This window comes from Trachurus trachurus (assembly GCF_905171665.1).
Source record: "Trachurus trachurus genome assembly, chromosome: 9".
Lineage (NCBI taxonomy): Eukaryota > Metazoa > Chordata > Actinopteri > Carangiformes > Carangidae > Trachurus > Trachurus trachurus.
Genome location: NC_139895.1, coordinates 23,021,541 through 23,042,102, shown reverse-complemented (window position 1 = coordinate 23,042,102; position 20,562 = coordinate 23,021,541). Strand labels below are relative to the sequence as shown.

The following is a 20,562-nucleotide window of genomic DNA, read 5'->3' as shown; positions in this document are numbered from 1 at the left end:
ATTCTATTGGTGGTGGTGATGGGGGTTCCGATGAACAAGAAAAGTGGGTGTGGCTGTTTTTTTCTCCACCAAGGAGTGTTTTGGGTGTAAAACTAATGTTTGCAATCAACTCAGAATCATGAAAAACCCCTAGTTTGACCCCTCACAAGTTACTTAAGGCCAAATTTAACATTTCGGAATGTTCAAAAATCCAGTTACCGGGTACCCCAACTTTGAGTTGTTTTTTAGGGGGTTTCCCACGGGAGTTGAATTTCAACATTTTAAGACGTCATACTACGCATGTTCCTAAAGACAACTGTGAAGAAATTTCTTGGTAAGGATTTAGTTCCCAGATTTTCATATGTTGCCCTTACTACAAAGCCTGTTTAGTGATATGGGAGATATCCTGAATCAATTAGTTATAAACTAACGTTACTGACATGAGAAATGCACTCAGGGAAAGCATATATTCAAGCAGTATGTGTGTATGTGTATGTGTATGTGTATGTGTAACTTATGTGTGTGTGTGTGTGTGTGTGTGTGTGTGTGTGTGTGTGTGTGTGTGTGTGTGTGTGTGTGTGTGTGTGTGTGTGTGTGTGTGTTTTATTTTTAATAAGTTAGTGAGTATTTAATGCACCATGGCTTCAAGACACCACATTGGTAGATGACATGTGACATTAGTGAGCTAACGTTAAATAGCTATCCTTGAGAGAAGTGACCAGGGCCAAGGTCAGGACTCAGGAGTAAATTAATCAAGGGAGAATTACCCCGGACATTCTACATGTTATCTGTAGACTTCACAATAAGTGGCTGTCACTTTAGCTCATCTTCATTTAGGTGAAGCCGTGTTCAAAATGCAATAAGCTACATACCTGTGGACTCGTGCGTTGGCGACCAGTAGAAAATATTGTTGACCGATATTTTGCCGTTGCTAGGAAACCACTAATGTGCGTGCTGTGTCAAACCACTGACGCATACTGCGGATAGCACGTGGCACAGAGAGGAAATGCACGAGTATATAGTTTATTTTATATAGTTGATGAAGGAATTCATAAATCTTTGCATAATATCTTTCGATTAAAGGAAGTTACACGGAATTTCCTACAGCCACTGAGTTTTATTTTGAAAATCTGGCGACACCGAGCCTGCTCAGCAGCTGCCGTGAGTTGCTCCAGTGTCGCGAAAGTTTGTTGATGTAGCGGCAGCTAGAGCATCTGTAGAGCTTTGGTAGTGTAGTTGGTGAGGGCAGGGTGTTGTTGTTTACGGAAGTATTAAGCTATATATAAAACGGTTGGAGTTAAGTATCGATTAAATGTTACCAGAGCGCCAGCAGCGTCTGATATGCAGCAGGAAGCTCTGCTCGGTGCCCTGAAGGTGCCGTAATGGACACGGACGGACTGTCGGGGCTTGTTATCCAGGCTGACAGAGGAGCAGTTGAATCGGTGACAGATGTCATCCGTGTCAGGACAAAGACCGACTCTGCAGCCAGCAGGCCCTGCCCGCCTCACACTACTTGAAAGCCGCTAGTTTCCGCCTCGCATGTCGGTCCCAGAGACATTTAAACTTGTCCTCAGCTATCATCTGGGCTAGCAAAGCATAGGAAAAAGTACTCTGCTGGTTAGCCAACAACTAAAGGTTAACGTCGTAGCTGTGGCCACTCAAGATGTGCAGTTGTCTTGCGGTTTGTACGACAGAGCGTATGGTTATTTAACAAGTGTGCGTTACTTAGATTATCTATAACTGAACGAGGGCAAATCCAGGCGGGCTGCAGCCTGTTTATCTGCTGGTATGGAGTCCGACGACGACGTGCCTCTCATCCTGACCTGGGACGAAGCAAACAGCGGTCTGCTCAACGAGGAGACAGAGAGGGGAGACGAGAGTAAGTATCAGCTGTGATACCCTATATGTGTATACTGTGAATCTATGTGTGCTTGACGGTGGTATAGCACACATACTGTATATAATTACAACACAATACAATACACTGTTGCCAGTGACAGAAATATATAGCCTAATGATAGTAATTTTATTTATAAAGCACTTATCAAAACAATGTTACAAAGTGCTTTACAAGACATTCATTCATTCATTTTCTATACTGCTCATCCTGCACTAGGGTGACGGGTGAGCTGCAATAAAAATAAATAACAAGATGAAAACAACAAAGCAGGTAAAAACAGAACAAAGCAAAAACAATCCAAGTACAATAATGATGGCAAAACAAAAAGACAAAAAGAAAATACAGGATAAAATGATTATGTATCATAGAAGGCGATTTGAGTTCAAGTTTATGGTCATTTGTATAGCCTATATAACCCTAACCCTTTATATTAGGGTTAGGGCCAAACATTAGACTTAACATAAGTACAAACTGCATTCTGCAAAATGATATGAAACCAAACCAACACCTCCCTCCAGTTATTGTGTCCATGCATTGTCTTTGTATTTCAACTCAAGTACCATAAAGTGTTGTTTGTTGTTTCAGCAGTATATTTTGTCATATGAAGCAGATGCTCAGCTACTTACCAGGTTTGCACTGGTGCGGTCCTAAGCAGTCAAAGGCTGTTGACAGTCAGCTGCATGCATGCTGCAGGTCCAGGCCACACTGCTTTAACTGAGAAAAGAGATTGTCCACCAGGCTCTGCTGCGATCACGTGTGTGTGTGTGTGCAGTATGTATGGGTATCCATGCATCCACTCAACATAGTAATCCTGCTCCCTTTGTGTTCCTCACATATAAGCTACAAAATGACCCATCTGAGAAACTGCTGCCTCAGCAGACAGTGGACCCCCTCAGCCCCTCCCTGTTGCTCATGGGCAGCATGTGTGTGTTGTGTGTGTAAATGTCTGTAGCCTGTGTGTAAGTGTGTCTCTGTGTGTGTGAGCTTACTGGATCATTTTCTCTGGCTCTGGAGGTGAACAGGAAGAGCAGAGGAGTGTTTTTCTTTCTTTCTTTGGGACTCGGGATCTCTAGGAGTGTTGGATGAGGAGGAAGTATCACACTGTGCTTGCTGGTTATTGTTGGAGCTTTCTGGAAAGAGAGGGAGTTTGAACCTGGACACTGAGGAAGAGGGCTACATTGTGTCACCTTAGTGACAGATCACATGCTTGGACAGGAGTTTGGAGTTGAGCTTTTACTGCTGGTGGTGATAAGGACCCGTCAGATCACCGCAAAACTAGATTTTGTTTATCCTGGGAGGAACGGTCATGACTGCTGAGTTTGTTTGTGTTTCTGTGAGCCTGACCCCACCGTGTTATTGAGTAGGAGCTCCAAACGTTTTATTGTTCTCACACAAATGACGGGCTGGAATGGCACACGGCAGACACGGGGTGTACTCCTGTCAGGATAACAGGCAGGCCGCCGCCGCTGGACTGGAATTTGATCTTCACACTTGAGCTGAATTTGCTGCGGTCACGGTGGACAGGAAACGTCTGTGACTGCAATTTTTGAGACTCATAGGGTCTCCTCTGAGTTTTTTTTAATTTTTATTCCAAGGGGTTGTGCCTGAAGCAGAAACATGTGATGTGCAGTGTGTGGGAAGATCACCCAGATAGACTTGCACAGGAGTGAAATATGCAGCTGCAGCAGGACACGTGGAGGGACTTATTACTTAGAGAAAGAAACTGTATTTATATTTATGTGAGATCCTGCGTAAATCTGTAAATATAAATGATCAGAGAATGTTGAGTTAATCCAGATTTCATCTATTTTACTTTTGGGTTCATTTTTATTGACAGTCGAGGTTTAAAAGAAAGTGTCATTTTGAAGGTAGTCAGTACTTTATTGTGTCATATGGAAAACTGTTGTTGCACTGTTAGAACAAATCTAGATGTCTTCCCTGTGGTGTGAAGTCAGGCACAGTCTGTCTTGTAACACGGGATTAATTCCTCCTTTGGGTTGTCTGTCTTCTGTCTGTATCCTGTCTGTGGCAGGAAGCAGACGTAATAGGCAATGTGACATCAGTGCAAACATGGCACTTTCTCACTGACTTATTGTGAGCTCAGTTCAAAGTTCAAACTGGTCTTACTGGTTTTTAAACCACAGTTTCTGTCATCAAGGTGACTGTAAGAGAGGCTTTTTTTTTTTTTTTTTTTCAAAAGAAGCAACCAGCTGTCAAAGACGTCCTGCCTTTAGCGAAGCACCGTCAGTTGTTTTGAATGGCGTTCTGTCTCCAGTGTCACTTTTAGGTCCTAACTTACTTAAGCCTGGATATTTGTGGATCTGTGAGGACTCGCATCAGGACTCAACTTGCGACTGTGTTTCTGGAGTTTGCATCAGGCCTGAGTGGAATGTTTGGCCATCTGTATCTCCAGATGTGTGTGGATGCTGGAACAAGACCAGCGTAGTGTGATTGACACTCACACACACACACACACATACACACATACACAGGCACACACATACTTGTGCGGTGGACTTCAGGGACAATAATACATCCACAAATCCGGTCTGATCAATGGAGTGCTTATGTGGACGACGAGCAGCAGCTGGTTTCCATGAAGATCAGACCTTTAACGAGAGTCCAGTCGTGATCTCCTCCTATTCCTTAAAGACAGAACTAGACGGCATTGGTACGCACACATACAATACTCCTCTATGTACTGTGTTTGTATGAGAGACCTATATGTGGAGCTATGCAAAGAATAAGCATGGAAGCTCCATTGTGTTGTGCTTTTTTCACACAATATCAATACACTGACACATGACTGTTTTCTTCTTCCAGACGGAGGTGGGGGCAACTATGACATAGTGAACAGTGCTGTGATCTCAACACCTGGGCCACAAAACCACAGAGCCCAAAATGTGTCATTACGACAAAGCTGGGAGATGAACTACCAGGAGGCGGCCATCTACCTGCAGGTACAGAGCAGCTTGAACAGAGTAATCATGTGTATATGATGGTTTTTATTACACCCTCTACACTCTGTCACTCGTAGATGATTAAACATTTTGCTTTCACATTTAGATCATGGACAGCTGCAGAATGTAATAAAATGTTAAGAGAGAATTGTACTTTATGAAAAGGGGGGAGGCACAAATATGGAATTTCTTTGCTAATAATAACCAAGACCAGACATGATCTTGTAGGTGTTTATTTGTATTCAAAAAGGCTGAAGTTATAATTAGCTCAGTTATGATGAGATGAACTACAACTTTGTAGACAGATACATTCACCTGCCACAGTGATAACAACATGTGGACAGTGTGGGGGATGGTGTGTAGTTGGTAGCTGGTCTTAAGTCTGAGCTATAGCAACGTCTCCACCAAGCAAAACATTCTTCATATCATGTGTAAGTAATTTGGCAAAGTCTGAGGAGTCAGCACAGGAAACATTAATAATGGCTCTGTTCCAGCAATTAATGCGAAGAAGCAGTTACTTATGTGAGTTTAACTCAAGTTTCACTGCTTCATCCTACCAGTGTGTCAGATTTAAGTTCTTTAAGTAAGTTCTGCAGCGTGTTTCTCCGGCCACAGGTACTGCTTGGTTTTTCATACGCTCATGCTCGACATATGGTTCATCATGTGTGTTTTATGGATTTCAAATACAGGAAGGAGAGAACAACGACAAGTTCTTCACTCATCCTCGAAACCCAAAGGCATTGGCAGCCTACCTGTTCGCCCACAACCACCTGTTCTACATGATGGAGCTGCTAACAGGCCTGCTGCTGATGATGCTGTCGCTGTGCGAAGCTCCCGCCGTGCCCTCGCTGCGCCTGGATGTATACGTGAGTGAGCGCATACACAAAAACACACACTCAGCGCACACCCGCAAGATTGTATATTCAGTGTCCTGTGTGTGTGACACCTCTTGCAGGTCCATGCCACTCTGGAGCTGTTGGCTTTGGTCATGGTGGCATTTGAGCTGTGCATGAAGCTCCGCTGGTTAGGCTTCCACACCTTCTTACGACACAAGAGGACCATGGTGAAGGTAACTAATGCATGATGGGTAGCTTTTCTGATGGCGGTAGTCAGGGCCGTTGCTAGGAATTCTGGGCCCCCTGAAAGAATACTTAAGTGGGCCCCCTAACCCCCTGACTTTTCCACTTTTTTTCTTCTTAGCCTACGTATGTATTATCATTTTTTATTTAGCCTATACTTTGTCTATGGATATTCTCATTCATCCAGGTCATCGTTCTTTTCTGGGCAAATTGAATCGTAGGCAACTGGACTTGTATTTGTCTGGGAAGACGTTTCGCCTCTTATCCAAGGGGCTTCATCAGTTTGTACGCAACGTAAAAAAAAAAGAAAAAGAATTAGCCTACTTTGTTTTGATGCTATGCAGCATTACTATGAGTATTCGTCAGGGTCTTATACAGAACTAGAGAAGAAAGCTGCTGAATGCTGAAAGCAGAATAATTCAGTCATACTGTACAAAGATTAGACTACTGGGGTTTTTTGGGGCCCTACTACTGGGTGCTGGGCCCCTAGAGGTATCATCACCTTTCTCCCCTATACAACGGCCCTGGTGGTAGTTCAGCTGCTGATGTTGTTTGTTGCTCATGTTGCCTCTTGTACTCGCGCAGACGTGTGTGTTGCTGCTGCAGTTTGTGGAGGCCATAGTGGTTCTGATCAGACAGACGTCTCACGTGCGAGTGACCAGAGCTCTCCGGCCCATATTCCTGGTTGACTGTAGATACTGCGGTGCCGTGCGCAGGTACATCACGACCTACACAAACCCTCACACACACGGACACAGTCGGCAGGTCTCTGTACTGATCATCCACATTTAGTTTAGTTTGTCACTACTTTGCGTCAGTTACGTCATAGTTTATATGCTTTTTTTTGTTTACATGTCTTTTTGCTCCTTGAACACACAGACGCCACTGATGTAACTGTTGAACTCACTCTTCACTGACACAGTTTCTCTCATTCAATCAGAAACTTGCGTCAGATCTTCCAGTCCCTCCCACCTTTTATTGACATCCTCCTGCTGTTGCTTTTCTTCATGGTTATATTTGCTATCTTGGGTAAGAATATATAGTTATTAAATATATATTACATAAATGCTGTTGGTTCTGTTCTGACCTCTTTAAAAGAGAAGTTAGGAATCAGTTTTTCGTTTTGCTCAGTGTTTGATTTGCCTTTTTCATCCTCCAGGTTTCTGCCTCTTCTCTCCAAACACCACTGACCCGGTATGTTGAGTTTTTAGTCTGTCTGACATTCGTTTGTTTGAATTATGTAAGTCTGGGGACTTGTCCTCGGTGTGGTTCTTCTCTCTCTGAGCTTTCCTGACTTAAACCCTCTCTCCTCTCTGCAGTACTTCAGCACTCTGGAGAACAGCCTTGTCAGTCTTTTTGTGCTGTTGACCACAGCAAAGTAAGTAAAGCAGTGCACATACAACGCTTCAGTGTTTTTTATAACACACGTTGCATGCGAGCGGCACTTCTTCTTTTACATCTCAGTAGGTTTTTTTCACCCATTACGTGTGTGTTAAAGCTGATCACACAGTTTTATTTGGTATCCTCTGGTTTCCCTTTCTCACAGTTTCCCTGATGTGATGATGCCAGCCTACTCCAAGAACCGCTGGTCCTGTGTCTTCTTCATAGTTTATCTCTCCATAGAGCTCTACTTCATCATGAACCTGGTATTGATATCTTCTAAAATGTCCCACCTGATGCATTCATGCAATAATGGCAACTGTCAGTGCCAACTTGCATATGAGAAATGTTGTATTCGACTCCTGCATGGCATTTAATAAGCTGACGACTGCTCATCAGCCTCACTACACTGTCATCTCTGTTCCTCCTCCAGCTCCTGGCGGTCGTGTTTGATACATTTAATGATGTCGAGAAGATGAAGTTCAAATCCCTGACGCTTCACAAACGCTCTGCCGTTGACCATGCCTTCCAGCTGTTAGTCAGCCGACAGGTATGACTTCACTGCTCCATTAAGTGCAACACTCTGTATGTTTAGCGCAAAAGATTGATTTGCTTTACTTTACAAAGCACTCATGGCCTCTTTTTTTCTTTTTTTTTTGCTTTGCATCACTGCTTTTTTCTCTCCAGAGGCCGATGGGTGTGTCGCTCAAACAGTTTGACGGTCTGATGCGTTTTTACCGACCGCGCATGTCTGCAAGAGACCGCTTCCTCACGTATAAAGCTCTTAACACTTCAGGGGCTCCCATGCTCAGGTAACGACCACACCAGATGCGACCAGATTTTTAAAAATCTTCTTTTTCTCCTACGTCTAATAACCCTGTTACATTTTTATTTCTGCTCTGCTACAGTCTACAAGACTTCTATAAGTTCTATCAGGTCACTGGTCTTAAATGGAAGGTAAGCAGCCTTACACTTTGACTGTCTGGTCAAACTTTACTCTCCCTTGTATCCCTTTTGCTGTTTTTTCAAAACGTGCGCTGTCTATGTGTGTGTGTGTTGTTTAGGCACGACGCAGTGGAGAACATTGGTTCGATGACCTCCCACACACAACCTTCCTCATTTTCAAAGGCAACCGCTTTTTCCTCTTTTGGTTATTTGACTAAACAGATCTGTCTCTCAGTTCCTCATTGTAAGTGTGTTCCTCTCTGTTCTAACAGGGATCAACCTGCTGGTGAAGTCTAAGGCGTTCCAGTATGCCATGTGTAAGTGCAATCATTTACATTCTCCAGCTGTCTTGCGAAGATATTGAAGGCAAAGTCTCTCATCATTAACTTTTCAACCTTTTCCTGTGACTGCAGATGTGGTGGTGGCCATCAATGGAGTGTGGATCCTCGTGGAGACGTACACACTGAATAGTAAGACCTCTTTTGTCCACATGAACACACTGTGGGGGAAAAAAGGTGTTGAAATCCAGATGTCTCACCCTCCTCTCCTCCTCCAGGTGGATTTTCCTGGTCCAGATTTGTTCCATGGAGTTACATTGTTTTCCTGACCAGTGAGTAGAAACTCGTAACAGTACATATGCTGTGAAACGGTTCATAAAGACCCTCAGTTATTAATTCAAGATGTTTACATGCACTTACACTAACATGAACTCTGCCTCTGTCTTTCCACTTTTAGTTTATGGTGTAGAGGTGTTATTGAAAATAACAGGTTTGGGGCCGATGGCTTATTTCAGCTCTGGGTGGAATCTGTGAGTAATAACAGGGTTTTTTTGTTTTCTTTTTCTTTTTCTTTTAAAACCAAATTATTGTTGAAGGTGATTTGAACAGGGACCACACACTGGTTCTTACTTTGCCGATCTTTCCAGGTTTGACTTCTCAGTGACAGTATTTGCCTTCCTGGGCCTGATTGCTCTTGCCTTCGATATGGAGCCATTTTACTTTATTGTAGTGCTCAGACCACTTCAGCTACTCCGGTGAGTTTTCATTTCTACTGTTCAAATTTGTAGCAAACAATTTACATAAGGTACAGTATGTTGCATACAGTATATTCCCCTATATTTCAACCTTCGTGTGTGATCTTTGACAGGTTGTTTAAGATAAAGCAGAGGTATCGCAACGTCTTGGACACCATGTTTGAGCTCTTCCCCAGGATGGCAAGTCTGGGGCTGACTTTAATCATCTTCTACTACTCCTTTGCAATTGTGGGAATGGAGTTTTTTGCAGATGTGGTTTACCCCAACTGCTGCAAGTGAGTCTTACTTTTCCTGTAGCTTGACATAGGAGGATGATTTAGATTGACTTCTATTCTTATCACACCATCCATTTGTTTCTTCCACAGCACCAGCACGGTGGCAGACTCCTACAGACTGATCAACCACACACATGGCAATAAAACAGTGCTGGAGGAAGGCTACTATTATCTCAATAACTTCAACAACATCCTCAGCAGCTTTGGTAAATCATCTCTTATCGATGGTATTGTCTACCACAAAAAGACCAAAACACAATCTATAAGTCCGTCTCCTTGTAGATCACAAGCCCATTTGTTCCCACTGCTACTTTAGGTCCATTAATATATCAAATATTTATTTAAAAATCTAAATAATAATAATCCTTTTTTGGCAAATCTCAGGTTAAACATGAGTTAAAGCAGAAGTAAGCGATCCGGTTGTTTTGGCTAACTTCTTGTCAGCCAATGGAGTTAGCAGTCCCCGCCCTCGTCCCTACGTCACCACATTCACTCGCATCCCTTGGCTGCACACACAGAGAGGACCGCCCCTTTATGCCGTTCTCTCTCCTCATTGGATAAAGGTTGTAGGATACAAGGAAAGTTTTCTCCTCGGCTTACAGCAGAGCAGAGTGACTGACAGACCCGTGTTTCAGACCAAACACTCTATATAAGTGATTGCCGTCGGAAGATATAACTATTTAAGACTTATATTAACACAAACATTCCGCTTACTTCTCCTTTAATATTGCATTTTAGGGGCACTATTTAAGCTCTCCAGTCCAGGATTAACAAATGTCTTGTTTTTCCTTCAGTGACTCTGTTTGAGCTGACTGTGGTCAACAACTGGTACATCACCATGGTAGGATTGAGTCATTTGTCTGTGCTGTCTGTTGTCAGTCTCCACTCTGCAGTCTTGTCATTGGTCGTTAGGTGTCAGTGTTTGACTGCTGCTGTGTTCACTCTGCCACAGGAAGGAGTCACCTCCATGACGACCCACTGGAGCCGCCTGTACTTCATGACCTTTTACATAGTTACCATGGTGAGACCTGTGTGGCCACATTGGTCACATTACACTGCATTTTCTGCCTTTTTTAAATTCTCTATGCGGGAACGGGTCTGTTGACATGTGTGATATTTTGTCCAGGTGGTGATGACCATCATTGTGGCGTTCATTCTGGATGCTTTTGTGTTCCGCATGAACTACAGCCGCAAGAACAGGGAACCACCACTGGAGAACCCAGAGGGTTGGTGTTTACAAATCTTATAGCACTGAAAAACATCGTCAATTATGTTTGAACATTTGTGTTACTTCTCGCACAGGTAATTGGATACACAGCTTGGATTTGATCTTTAATCCATACTGTGTTTAGCTGCCAGTCTTGTGTAGGAAGGTAGATTCGCCTACAAATTAGGAATCAGTAAGTCATTTTAAATTCTGTGTGTGTAGATGAGAACGGGATCGTGTTTGAAGTTGAGGTGAGCCGAGACGAAGCTCTCGCCACTTTAGAGCTGTACAAGCAGACGTGCCCGGGACAGTCCTCCCTCAGCTCTCTGCAGGGGGTCCTACAAGCTATGGACAGGAGTGGGGTAAGAACACACACACACACACATAATAAATAACACATTATAAACCCCTTTTCCTGTGTGATCTTCACTTGACGTCCCACTAATTAACTTTCCCTCCTGCTTGGATGTGTGCAGCACTCGTCTCTGGTGTATCTAGGTCGCAGGTCGAGGACAAAGAGTGACCTCAGCATGAAAATGTACGAGGAGGAGATGCAGGTAAGAAGCTGTAGAAATAATCCTGAATAACGTGTCAGTAGTTTGTCGGTTCTTCTTGACCTTTTTCCATTTCAACCCTTCTCTCCGTTGTGTTTCCCCAGGAGTGGTATGCCGAGTATTCAAGGGAAAACCTGCCTCAACCAGACCAAAGCCCGGAGCGGAATCTGGACAGTCCCGTCTCTGACCCGTCTCCCGTCCCCGAGCCGCAGCTCAACTCACAGACTGGACCTCACAGCATCAACTAACACACAGTTCTCAAGCGGGACATGCACACCACCATGTCAGCATTTTATTCATTCTCAGAAACCCCATCACTCCTGGTCTCGTCCAGTTTCCCCCCACTCACTGTTTGTAACAGTGGAGAACTTTCCTGGGGCCTTTTGGACTGATATGAGAGGGACACGAGTTAATGTCACAGCACAGACACGAAGGCAGCAGTGCAGGTCTGTTGCTCTGATGGGAGCGTTGAGCGTTGCCCTTTTTCCTGGCCTTTTCAAAGACTGCAGTAAATGTCATGAGGGAGCCTGTACTACTACAGTATGTTGTGTATGTGTACTGCTGTAGGCCTTTTGTGAATTCTAGTAAATCATGTAGTACTTAAACCTGATGCCTTAGATAATGGCTCATCTGATCAGTATTAACACAGACACTACAAAGTTGTCTTAAGACCAAAAGACTAAAGACTCACACTCCTTTAAGCTCAAAACAATTACAGTATATCTCCTCTAACCAATGTCTCAGCTGACTCAAAGTGTTTTACTTTTATATAACTTCTTATTCTGTAATGTATTTGAGTTAGTTAATAAGGGATTTTAATAAACTGTTCAAATTGTCAAGTGCATTGATGTATTTCTGCTGTGCTATAATACTGCTGGTAACATTGATTAACACTGTTTAACAGAAAACAAAGTATTTGACCTGTAATTACAAATACCAAACCAAAATGATTTAATTCTCCAAAAGCAGCTTTTTTACAAAGTTATTTTTTACATTTTGATTTACAGTACATTTGGTTTCTTCTCAATATTTTAAAGTATAAATTTCAACAATCTATGTTTTCCCTCTAGAGTCAAAAAAAGTAGCTTCTCAACTCCAATGAGCACAAACAAGAAGTTGACTTAAGGCACAGTGTGATTAGTTTCAGCTCTCCCTGAGCAGAAAACGGTAGTTTTTCATTAATTTCCCTGCTTGGTTCCACAAACCACTTACAGCTCGGCTCTGGGTTGCAGGCAGGTGTACTGTTGATTCTTTTATAAATAGTGTGTCAGTATTGTGTGTAGATGACTTGGTCAGTCCTCTGCATTCAGTGCAGCTTCTGTTCCAGTGTGTAGTTTTGCATTTCAGGAGGATGTCCCTCATTTTCAGACTGGCCTCAGTGTTGGGTCTATTCAATGCTGATCTCGCCAAACTCTGTGAGTAGCGCGATGAGAAGGAAGATGGCGTAGAAGACGAGAAGAAAGACCCCGTAGGTTCGACCCAAGTGGAACCGGCACAGTGGAACAATGATAAATGACAGGACCAGAGACAAACCCAGAGATCCTGCCAGAATCCACGTCAATAAACCCTCCGATTCAAACTGAGGAGACAGAGACAGAGACGCATGTTTACTGGTTACAAAAAAGTCTGAACAGCAACATGTATTTTGTGTCTCTTTAAATTTGACCAGAACTGTAACATCTTCTTTTGTGTGTTTAAGGAGATGATTACCTTCACATCAGAGTGTGTTTGAACCATCTGCATCAGACATCCCAAACCCACTCCAAAGAGCATGTCTCAAAGAAATATAGTCAAGGATTCAGACAACAGCCTCAACATGATTTTATACTGGAAGAAAACAAGGATACTGTTCTTTTCTGGGCAAATTGAAAAGTAGGCAACTGGACTTGTATTCATCTGGGAAGACGTTTCGCCTCTTATCCAAGGGGCTTCATCAGTTCGTATGCAACAAGTCTCACTAGTCCGCACTAGCGAGACGACCCAAAGTTCTCAGCAACATAGTTAGTCTAGCTAGTGCGGACTAGTGAGACTTGTTGCGTACGAACTGATGAAGCCCCTTGGATAAGAGGCGAAACGTCTTCCCAGACAAATACAAGTCCAGCTGCCTATGATTCAATTTGCCCAGAAAAGAACGATGACCTGGATGAATGAGAATATCCATAGACAACAAGGATACTGAAAATGATGCCTCCGAAGCAGGCGGATATGGCCATACGTGGGTAACCCTGCCGGGCGATGGTGATGTCAGAGAAACAATCTGAAAACCAGATGCATACAGATTAATTGTCACAGGTTATAACTACATCATATATCTGCAGATGTTTTTGGATAAGGAAAAAAAAACGTGTTTGCAAATATCACCTCCTATGCTGTTGCCCCAGGCCAACAGAGTGAGCCCCAGCACGGTGTTGCTGAGACTTAGCACCACACCGAGCATGTGCAGGAGACTGACCACTTCAGAGGCGGCTGCACTGATCAACACTGCGCTCGCCACAAAACCCAAAAGAGCAAACAGCTGCGGAGACAAAAAACAAGACAAAAATTAAAACCACATGCAGAAACAGAACAGAACATCTTTCACCATCACAGCATGAAACAACACTACATTAATCCAATCTGGTGGAAAAAATGTTTTAGGAACAGCGGTTTTAAGTGAGTACTATATATCTCTAATATAATTTTTATTTTGGCCCATGCTGTAATCTGGACTTCAGTATCTCAGACATTCATGGTCCTCTGAGGAGAAATCCTACTCACTAAAGTAAGTAGGATTCATGGCACCATTGTTATATTGTATTGTAAATTAATTTATAATTCATGACCCAAAGCCTGTACAATTAATGGCATTCACAGCATGTTAACACTGTTGTGGTTCAGTGGAGCCTCACAGCTGCTGGCATGGCCGGCTGTAGGAGCTTAATATGATGTAATGCTACCTTAGTTATCATTACATTGTCCTAGGAGGTGAATATTATGTGGAAAGGGTGACACCACATTAATCTCAACCCCTCCACCCTTTAAAACAGACGCATGTCCAGCATATTTTGGAAAGCATTTTTTCTTTTTTTTTGAACATCCACAAACACATACTGGATGATATTTGGGCGGGCAGTCATTGGTGGTGGTGAAGAAGACAATGCCGGCCACAAAAAATCCCAGCAGGAGAGTCAGCACCCAGACGGGAAACTCCCCTTGGATCATGTGACCTCCATCTGGACATTAAGAAAAGCAAGAAGGATATTGTCAGGTGATGATTTAACCATCTATTTGATCTGATTCACAATGCCACAGAGTGTCAGGCTGCCTTTATCTTAAAAGGTAACGCACTTACATTTCCCAGACTGGAAGGTGAGCACACATGCCAGTGGAGCAGTGATCAGCTGGAGACAGTTGAGTGGGCGTCTCCAGTTTTTATCTTCTTTATCGGGGTCGACTACAGGGATGCAAAGCAGCAGCAGGACCTCCAGAGGCGTCTGATGAGCAGGGTGCACAATTACAGGATAATTAACATGGGGCGAATAGTTAGTAAGCAGCTTTGACTCCCAACTCCAGACATTATTGTTTTTTTTTTACACACACACACACCCTTAGTACTTTGAGCGCTCTCCACCTCCATGATTTCCTCCTCCACTTCCTGTGGTCCACTGGGTTCAGAGAGCTCAGCAGGATCTGATTTGTAGACTCAGCATACGGTAGAAGTGGCCTGTACTCTGACTCTGAAACACCAACACATACTGTACATGAACCCACGTGCATGTTACAGCCGCGATCACGCAGAAGAAGAATCCTGGTGTTCATTAACTTTTATTCTAGTTCAAACAACGCTGCTGAATGCCTACCATATTCCTGCTGAATTGTCCCGTCCGCCAGGCAGGGAACGTCATCATCAGATGAGTCAGATGAATGAAACTCTGAGGCAAAGAAATAAATAAATAAAATCCCTGGCAAGTATGGAAACATGCATTTTTGTTTATGTGTATCTAACCTGGTATTTGAGGAACATTTGGTTGGACACTTGCGTTCATCGAATGTTTTTGCCGGTTGTAGATGTACGCACTGATGATAACAGTCAGTACATACACCACGTAGAGGCTCAGGTAGCCTAGAAAAGGGAAATAAATACTGTAAGTTTGAAATGAAACGGCATTGAAACTTGGTACAGTTGCTGTAAAATGTATATAGTCTGTTTATTCCAGTTCTCTACATAATTTATGAGAACAGTGAAGTTACTGCAAACAAAAAAATGTTTAATTCTTAGATAGACACACACAAGAGTGACTTTGCAACCTGAGAACCACATCTCAGGGTTATTTTCAGTCAGAAAAACAGCTGACTGCAAGATTGCAGCTGAACTGTTGACATTGGCACCAAAAAAAGAAAGACATTGTTTGTATTTTTCTATCTTGACTGGTTTGTACCAAAATACACACAGTGATAGAAAACCACAGGACAGACCCTCCAGCGCCAGATATTTTTTTGTGAATTATATGTTTGGATTTAAATGATAGTGACTTAAATGTATAATATTATATTCACAATAATTAAAGCTTAGTTAGAATAATATCATTATTTTGAGTATTGAATATTATTTTATTTTATTATTATATTATTGTTTAGATACATTTTTACATTTTTAAATTAAATTCAGTCATTTAAAAATGTGATTTAATCAGCATATAAAATCAACAAATTGCAGTGAACCACACCAAGTTTTTTTTATTTTATTTTTATTTTTAAATTAAAGTAAATATAGTAATTGAAATTCAATCAAACTGAGTTGCATCTATAACTAAATATTTCAAATTAAGTCACATTTTGTTTACAATTTCTTTACTAAAATAACTTAAATGACTCACTTTAAATAAAGTTAATTTAAATGAAGTTCCCTCCTCACAAGTGCTCACAAGAATAGGATTAATGTGAGGTCAGGTGACAGTAACCTTTAACCTGTAATCAGTTCATCCCTGAGTCTCGGTCAGTGTAGGTACAACGTTTTAACAAATTCCCTGTGTGTGTTTCAGCTGTGGTCACAGAAATGGACTAAGGTATGGTGGTATGGTGTGTGTGTGTGTCGAGGATGTACCCAGTATTTCTCCCAGTGTGGTGGTTCCTCTAAACAACATGAGGAAAGTCCAGAAGACTGCCACCATGTAGAAGACGACATCACGCAGGAACGGGCGGGAGGCCACCGCAAAAGGTTTGACCAGCGCCACGCTGCCTGCAACGACTGTGGTGACAAATATACCAGCTCCTGTGGAGGGAGACGGAGAGATCAGACCAAGTCCAACCAGGTGTTCACACTAAAAAGCTTGATATATTTATTTATCTTGGTGTGTATGTGTGTGTGTGTGTGTGTGAGTGAAATAGAGAGAGAAAGAGTGTGTCTACCAAACAATGCTCCAACAGCGAGTCCAGCAGTGTGTGGGTGGGAGAAAGCTGCCATGGCACTGAAGATGTCTGGAGCTCCGTTACCAAGAGCTAGAAATGTAACGCCCTCGGCACGAGTCAAAGAAAACATTCCTCTCAAAGCAAGAACTTTGATTGATGTAAAATGTCAGAAAATCCAGACAGGAAAAACAGAGATAAAGGATACAGCCACGTTATGTGTGAGGTGCAGACTGGTGGAGATGGCTGACAGGTTGGGACAGAAACTGTGGGGAAATTATTAAAAACAACCAGTGAGTACGTTCCTGAGAAATATAAAGGGTAGAGTATTTTCATAACATATTTTTATTTAGTTATTAAGGTTATTCCATGTAGAATATACAACAGTTTACTGTTTTAGTCCGTGTTTGGTGTATGTGTGAGTGTGTGAGTGAGCGAGTGTGTGGTGGAAATGCAGAACCACCATGCTTCCTTTGAGGAAATCTCACAATCTCACAACTCAAGTGAAAAATCATGAGAAAAAAAACTCTCCACAGTCATGTGACTTCTTCATGTGACTGCACTGAGTTAGGGCATGAATGTGTATGTGTGTGTGTGTGGTCAGCACGTGTGAGGCCTATAAATGAGTTTTTTTCACTTGAGAGTTAACTGTGAAAATGAATTATTTATGCAAGCTGCTGGGGGCTCCTCTGACACATAAAAGGGGAACTTGTGGAGCATGTATTGACACTGACAACATAAAAAAAGAAATACTTACAACTTAGATGCTGTGAGTCCAAGAATGACAAACAGAAAGAGCAGCCATATAATCTGTGGAGAGGAGGAAGAAGGTCAGAGTCAGCTGCATTCAGACACACACGTCCCCTACACAAAATATTAGGGTTGAACAAGTTCAGCCTGATAAACCTGGCTTAGTTTGAACACAGTGATCCTATTGTTTCTAATCTCTAACTGCAGATGATTAATTTTTTTTTTTGCACAACAACATGTTTCATGGGGAAATCAAAAAGTTCATACATCCTTATAAAAATCCATTATTTAGCAAAGAGTGAAAGAACAGAGCCTGGTAAGTCAGATATGTGATCGTCACTGCTTCCTCAAAAGATCAGTGGTGCTGCAGCTGCTCACACACACACTCTCACACACACACTCACACACACACACACACACACACACACACACACACACACACACACACACACACACACACACACACACACACACACACACACACACACACACACACACACACACACACACACACACACACACACACACACACACACACACACACACACACACACACACACACAGAGGTCTTACACAGAAAGTGATGGTCAGGGGCATGAGGTTTGGAGAAAGCAGGCAGAAGGCCACATGAAGGTAGTTGATGAAGCCGTCTTCCATCTCACAGTCTGGGGTTTTCTCCACAAAGGCACAGCGGTCCACGGCACTGAGGTTCATCACATCATCACACTGACCACAGACACACAGACACACAAACACAGATATTAGTTTGCCTTCTTCTTCCTTTTAACACACAAGCAGATTCATATTGAAAGTGTCTTTCTCACATCTCTTTCTCGCATCATCATACTGATTTATTAAGGCCAAAAGAACAATGACTTAGTTGTTAAAGCTTCATAAATTCAAGTAGAGTGAAAGTCATCAGCACCACAGTAACTTCCTAGTGGGCAAAACCGATCAGCCGATCTCTACTGACCTCATATTTTCAAAGTGCATGCACAACACACTGCAGACAACATGCAGCAACTTTGACATGTTTTCTTAAAAATGTGTGAATGTGTTTGGGACATACAGCATATAAACATAACAACAACAATATTAGGAGTCGCCAACAAGGATTCAATTATAATTTAAGCCTATTTTATTCTAGTGAAAAATGTCTATGGATGAAATGATCATGTTAGATTGTCTGTTTTGTTGTTCCCAGAAAAATAAATACCTGTCAGGAAAGAGGAACTTCATCGCATTGTTGCACAAAAAAAAAAAATCCAAAATGGCCATAAAGCAGTCCTGCTCACTGATTTGCAGCATAGCTCAGTCTGCTCAGATGTAGTGAAGGAATTGCTGCCACAATGACACGATTGACATTGATATGATGATGATGATTAATACTGTCTCATTGTATATACAATAAGTAATACAGGTATTTATATGTATGTTTATTATTAAAATTGTAGTAATTGCAGTGGTGTTGAACTGATCTGTAGTAAATTGAGAAGTGTATCAGTATTACGTCCCTGCTGACTATGACCTCACGCACTGAACATAAAGTTGAATTAACACTTCTCGTAAAGATTTGAGACAGTCTGTTCTGATCATAAACTAATGAAATGCATTCAGATAGATGTACCCAGTGAGAAACCAGGAAGTGTACACCATGCCAGATATAGATCTAGATGAATAGATCTTTAAATTAGACACAAGACACTGAATGTGACAGCACCAGCTTGACATCAGGGAAGGTTCTGACTTCACTTTGCCATGAATAGTAAACTTCAGTGGTAGTTAAATATTGTCTAGCAACATTGTTAATCAAATGACCTACACAGGTGAACCTCCAGTAGGGCTTTCCCTTGTTGAACAGGGTTGATGAAGCAGGATGGGAATGTCATTTAAAAAAAATTAATACTAGTCTCATTAACAAAAAGCAAACATACAAACAAACATTATGGCCTTCATCATCACATGTAACATTACCTACATTTACATCTTCAGTCAGCACAAGAAATGACACACTGTCACCTACTGTGCATCCCCCGCCCTCACTATAGATTATCAATAAAACACCTCTGCAGGGTGTTGACACTTATTTGTTCTGATGTGCAAATGCACACATCAAATTAAACACATATATGTCAAACTTAATTCATGTGGCCACTTACCATGTGACAGCTGGGAAATCTGCTGACAAACACACACACTCTCTCTTAAACACACACACACCTGACCACTGACTCTGACAGTATTTCATGTTCATGTAGCGACCCAGATCTCACCCACCTGGTCGCCGATGCTGTTCGCAGACATCATGGCCAGTGTGTTGGGAGCAGAGATCTGTCCCGACCGGGTCCTGAGGACATCGGAGCCAGAGGTGGCCCGGTGGTGACACGACAACACCAGCAGCAGCAGAAGTGACAGGAAAGCGTCAGGAGACATGATTCACTTTATCCTGGAGCCGCGTCCATTCTGGAGACTGGGCTGCGTCGATCCGGACTCTCGGGTTGAGTTTACAGCCACAACGAGCTGCACCCCGCCGCTCTCTGGAGAGGACGTCTTCTCTCTGTTGTTGTTGTTGTTGTTGTGGCAGCTTCACTTTAACATGAGCGCTGTGTTTGTTTGGGGCTCTCTACATGTCTGTGCGCTCAGATTCAGTGTCCGTGTACATTCTGTACACCTTCGGCTGAAGCCCCTCCCACTGTTTATCCAACCGGGCGTGTGCTGCGTTCAGGGACTCGTCGTAAAGTCGGGAGTGGACAGATCCTCAAATGTCTCTAAAAACAAAAACAAAAAACTACAGTTAAGAGCAGAAATAGAAATAGTGTGTAATTTAACGGGGTTTTATTTATTAATTTGTGTAATTCTATAGCACTGTCAGTTAGCCGTCATTTAATTTCAAATGTACAGCTCCTTGCCATAATATTACATAGTAGGCAAATTATACAATTTTGAAACATGAGATTTGATATAAACTGTAAGAAAATGTATCAATTATACAATAAAGAAATATTTTTTTCCTACAGTTCTTGAAGGCATCATGTACCTGCGTCAGTTTGGGCTCCTCTTGCCTCTGACCTGTGCTCTAGTTAATTCGTGGTCTGGTGTTTGTCACCTCTGAAGT

The 20,562-nt window shown here is 42.4% G+C and overlaps 2 protein-coding genes across 3 annotated transcripts; one reads left to right on the top strand and one right to left on the bottom strand.

Moving 5' to 3' along the window:
• The first annotated feature begins 1,165 nt into the window (after positions 1–1,165).
• Positions 1,166–12,024, top strand: tpcn1 (two pore segment channel 1). 2 transcript variants are annotated; one of them, XM_083978937.1, is made up of 26 exons: positions 1,166–1,858; positions 4,703–4,839; positions 5,529–5,705; positions 5,795–5,908; positions 6,504–6,634; positions 6,859–6,947; positions 7,078–7,112; positions 7,238–7,296; positions 7,465–7,564; positions 7,732–7,848; positions 7,986–8,110; positions 8,207–8,255; positions 8,363–8,426; positions 8,516–8,560; positions 8,657–8,713; positions 8,800–8,853; positions 8,979–9,051; positions 9,169–9,276; positions 9,390–9,551; positions 9,642–9,757; positions 10,346–10,392; positions 10,504–10,572; positions 10,678–10,777; positions 10,981–11,120; positions 11,235–11,315; positions 11,417–12,024. In XM_083978937.1, exons 1-26 carry the CDS (start codon positions 1,768–1,770, stop codon positions 11,558–11,560), a joined length of 2,484 nt encoding a protein of 827 aa, XP_083835063.1. In that variant the 5' UTR covers positions 1,166–1,767; the 3' UTR covers positions 11,561–12,024. The 2 variants fall into 2 exon arrangements, with proteins under 2 accessions (XP_083835063.1, XP_083835062.1); XM_083978936.1 differs by lacking the exon at positions 1,166–1,858 and adding an exon at positions 4,280–4,550.
• Positions 12,025–12,282: 258 nt separating this feature from the next.
• slc8b1 (solute carrier family 8 member B1) lies at positions 12,283–20,115 on the bottom strand. Its single transcript, XM_083978938.1, has 15 exons — positions 19,725–20,115; positions 18,021–18,173; positions 17,455–17,507; positions 16,906–16,963; positions 16,701–16,806; positions 16,396–16,563; positions 15,298–15,414; positions 15,152–15,223; positions 14,898–15,028; positions 14,644–14,785; positions 14,403–14,524; positions 13,674–13,827; positions 13,489–13,569; positions 13,023–13,087; positions 12,283–12,891 (listed from the first exon to the last, which is right to left on the bottom strand). Exons 1-15 carry the CDS (start codon positions 19,878–19,880, stop codon positions 12,700–12,702), a joined length of 1,770 nt encoding a protein of 589 aa, XP_083835064.1. The 5' UTR covers positions 19,881–20,115; the 3' UTR covers positions 12,283–12,699.
• Positions 20,116–20,562: the final 447 nt, after the last annotated feature.

Coding starts and splice junctions, on each gene's coding strand:
- tpcn1 (XM_083978936.1), top strand. CDS start 4,436: ATGGAGTGCTTATGTGGACGACGAGCAGCAGCTGGTTTCCATGAAGAT. Junction 4,551..4,702: donor GACAGAACTAGACGGCATTG/GTACGCACACAT, acceptor TTCTTCTTCCAG/ACGGAGGTGGGGGCAACTAT. Junction 11,316..11,416: donor TGTACGAGGAGGAGATGCAG/GTAAGAAGCTGT, acceptor GTGTTTCCCCAG/GAGTGGTATGCCGAGTATTC.
- slc8b1 (XM_083978938.1), bottom strand. CDS start 19,880: ATGTCTCCTGACGCTTTCCTGTCACTTCTGCTGCTGCTGGTGTTGTCG. Junction 14,786..14,897: donor GAGCGCTCAAAGTACTAAGG/GTGTGTGTGTGT, acceptor CCTGCTCATCAG/ACGCCTCTGGAGGTCCTGCT. Junction 13,828..14,402: donor GCCCGCCCAAATATCATCCA/GTATGTGTTTGT, acceptor TTGTCTCCGCAG/CTGTTTGCTCTTTTGGGTTT.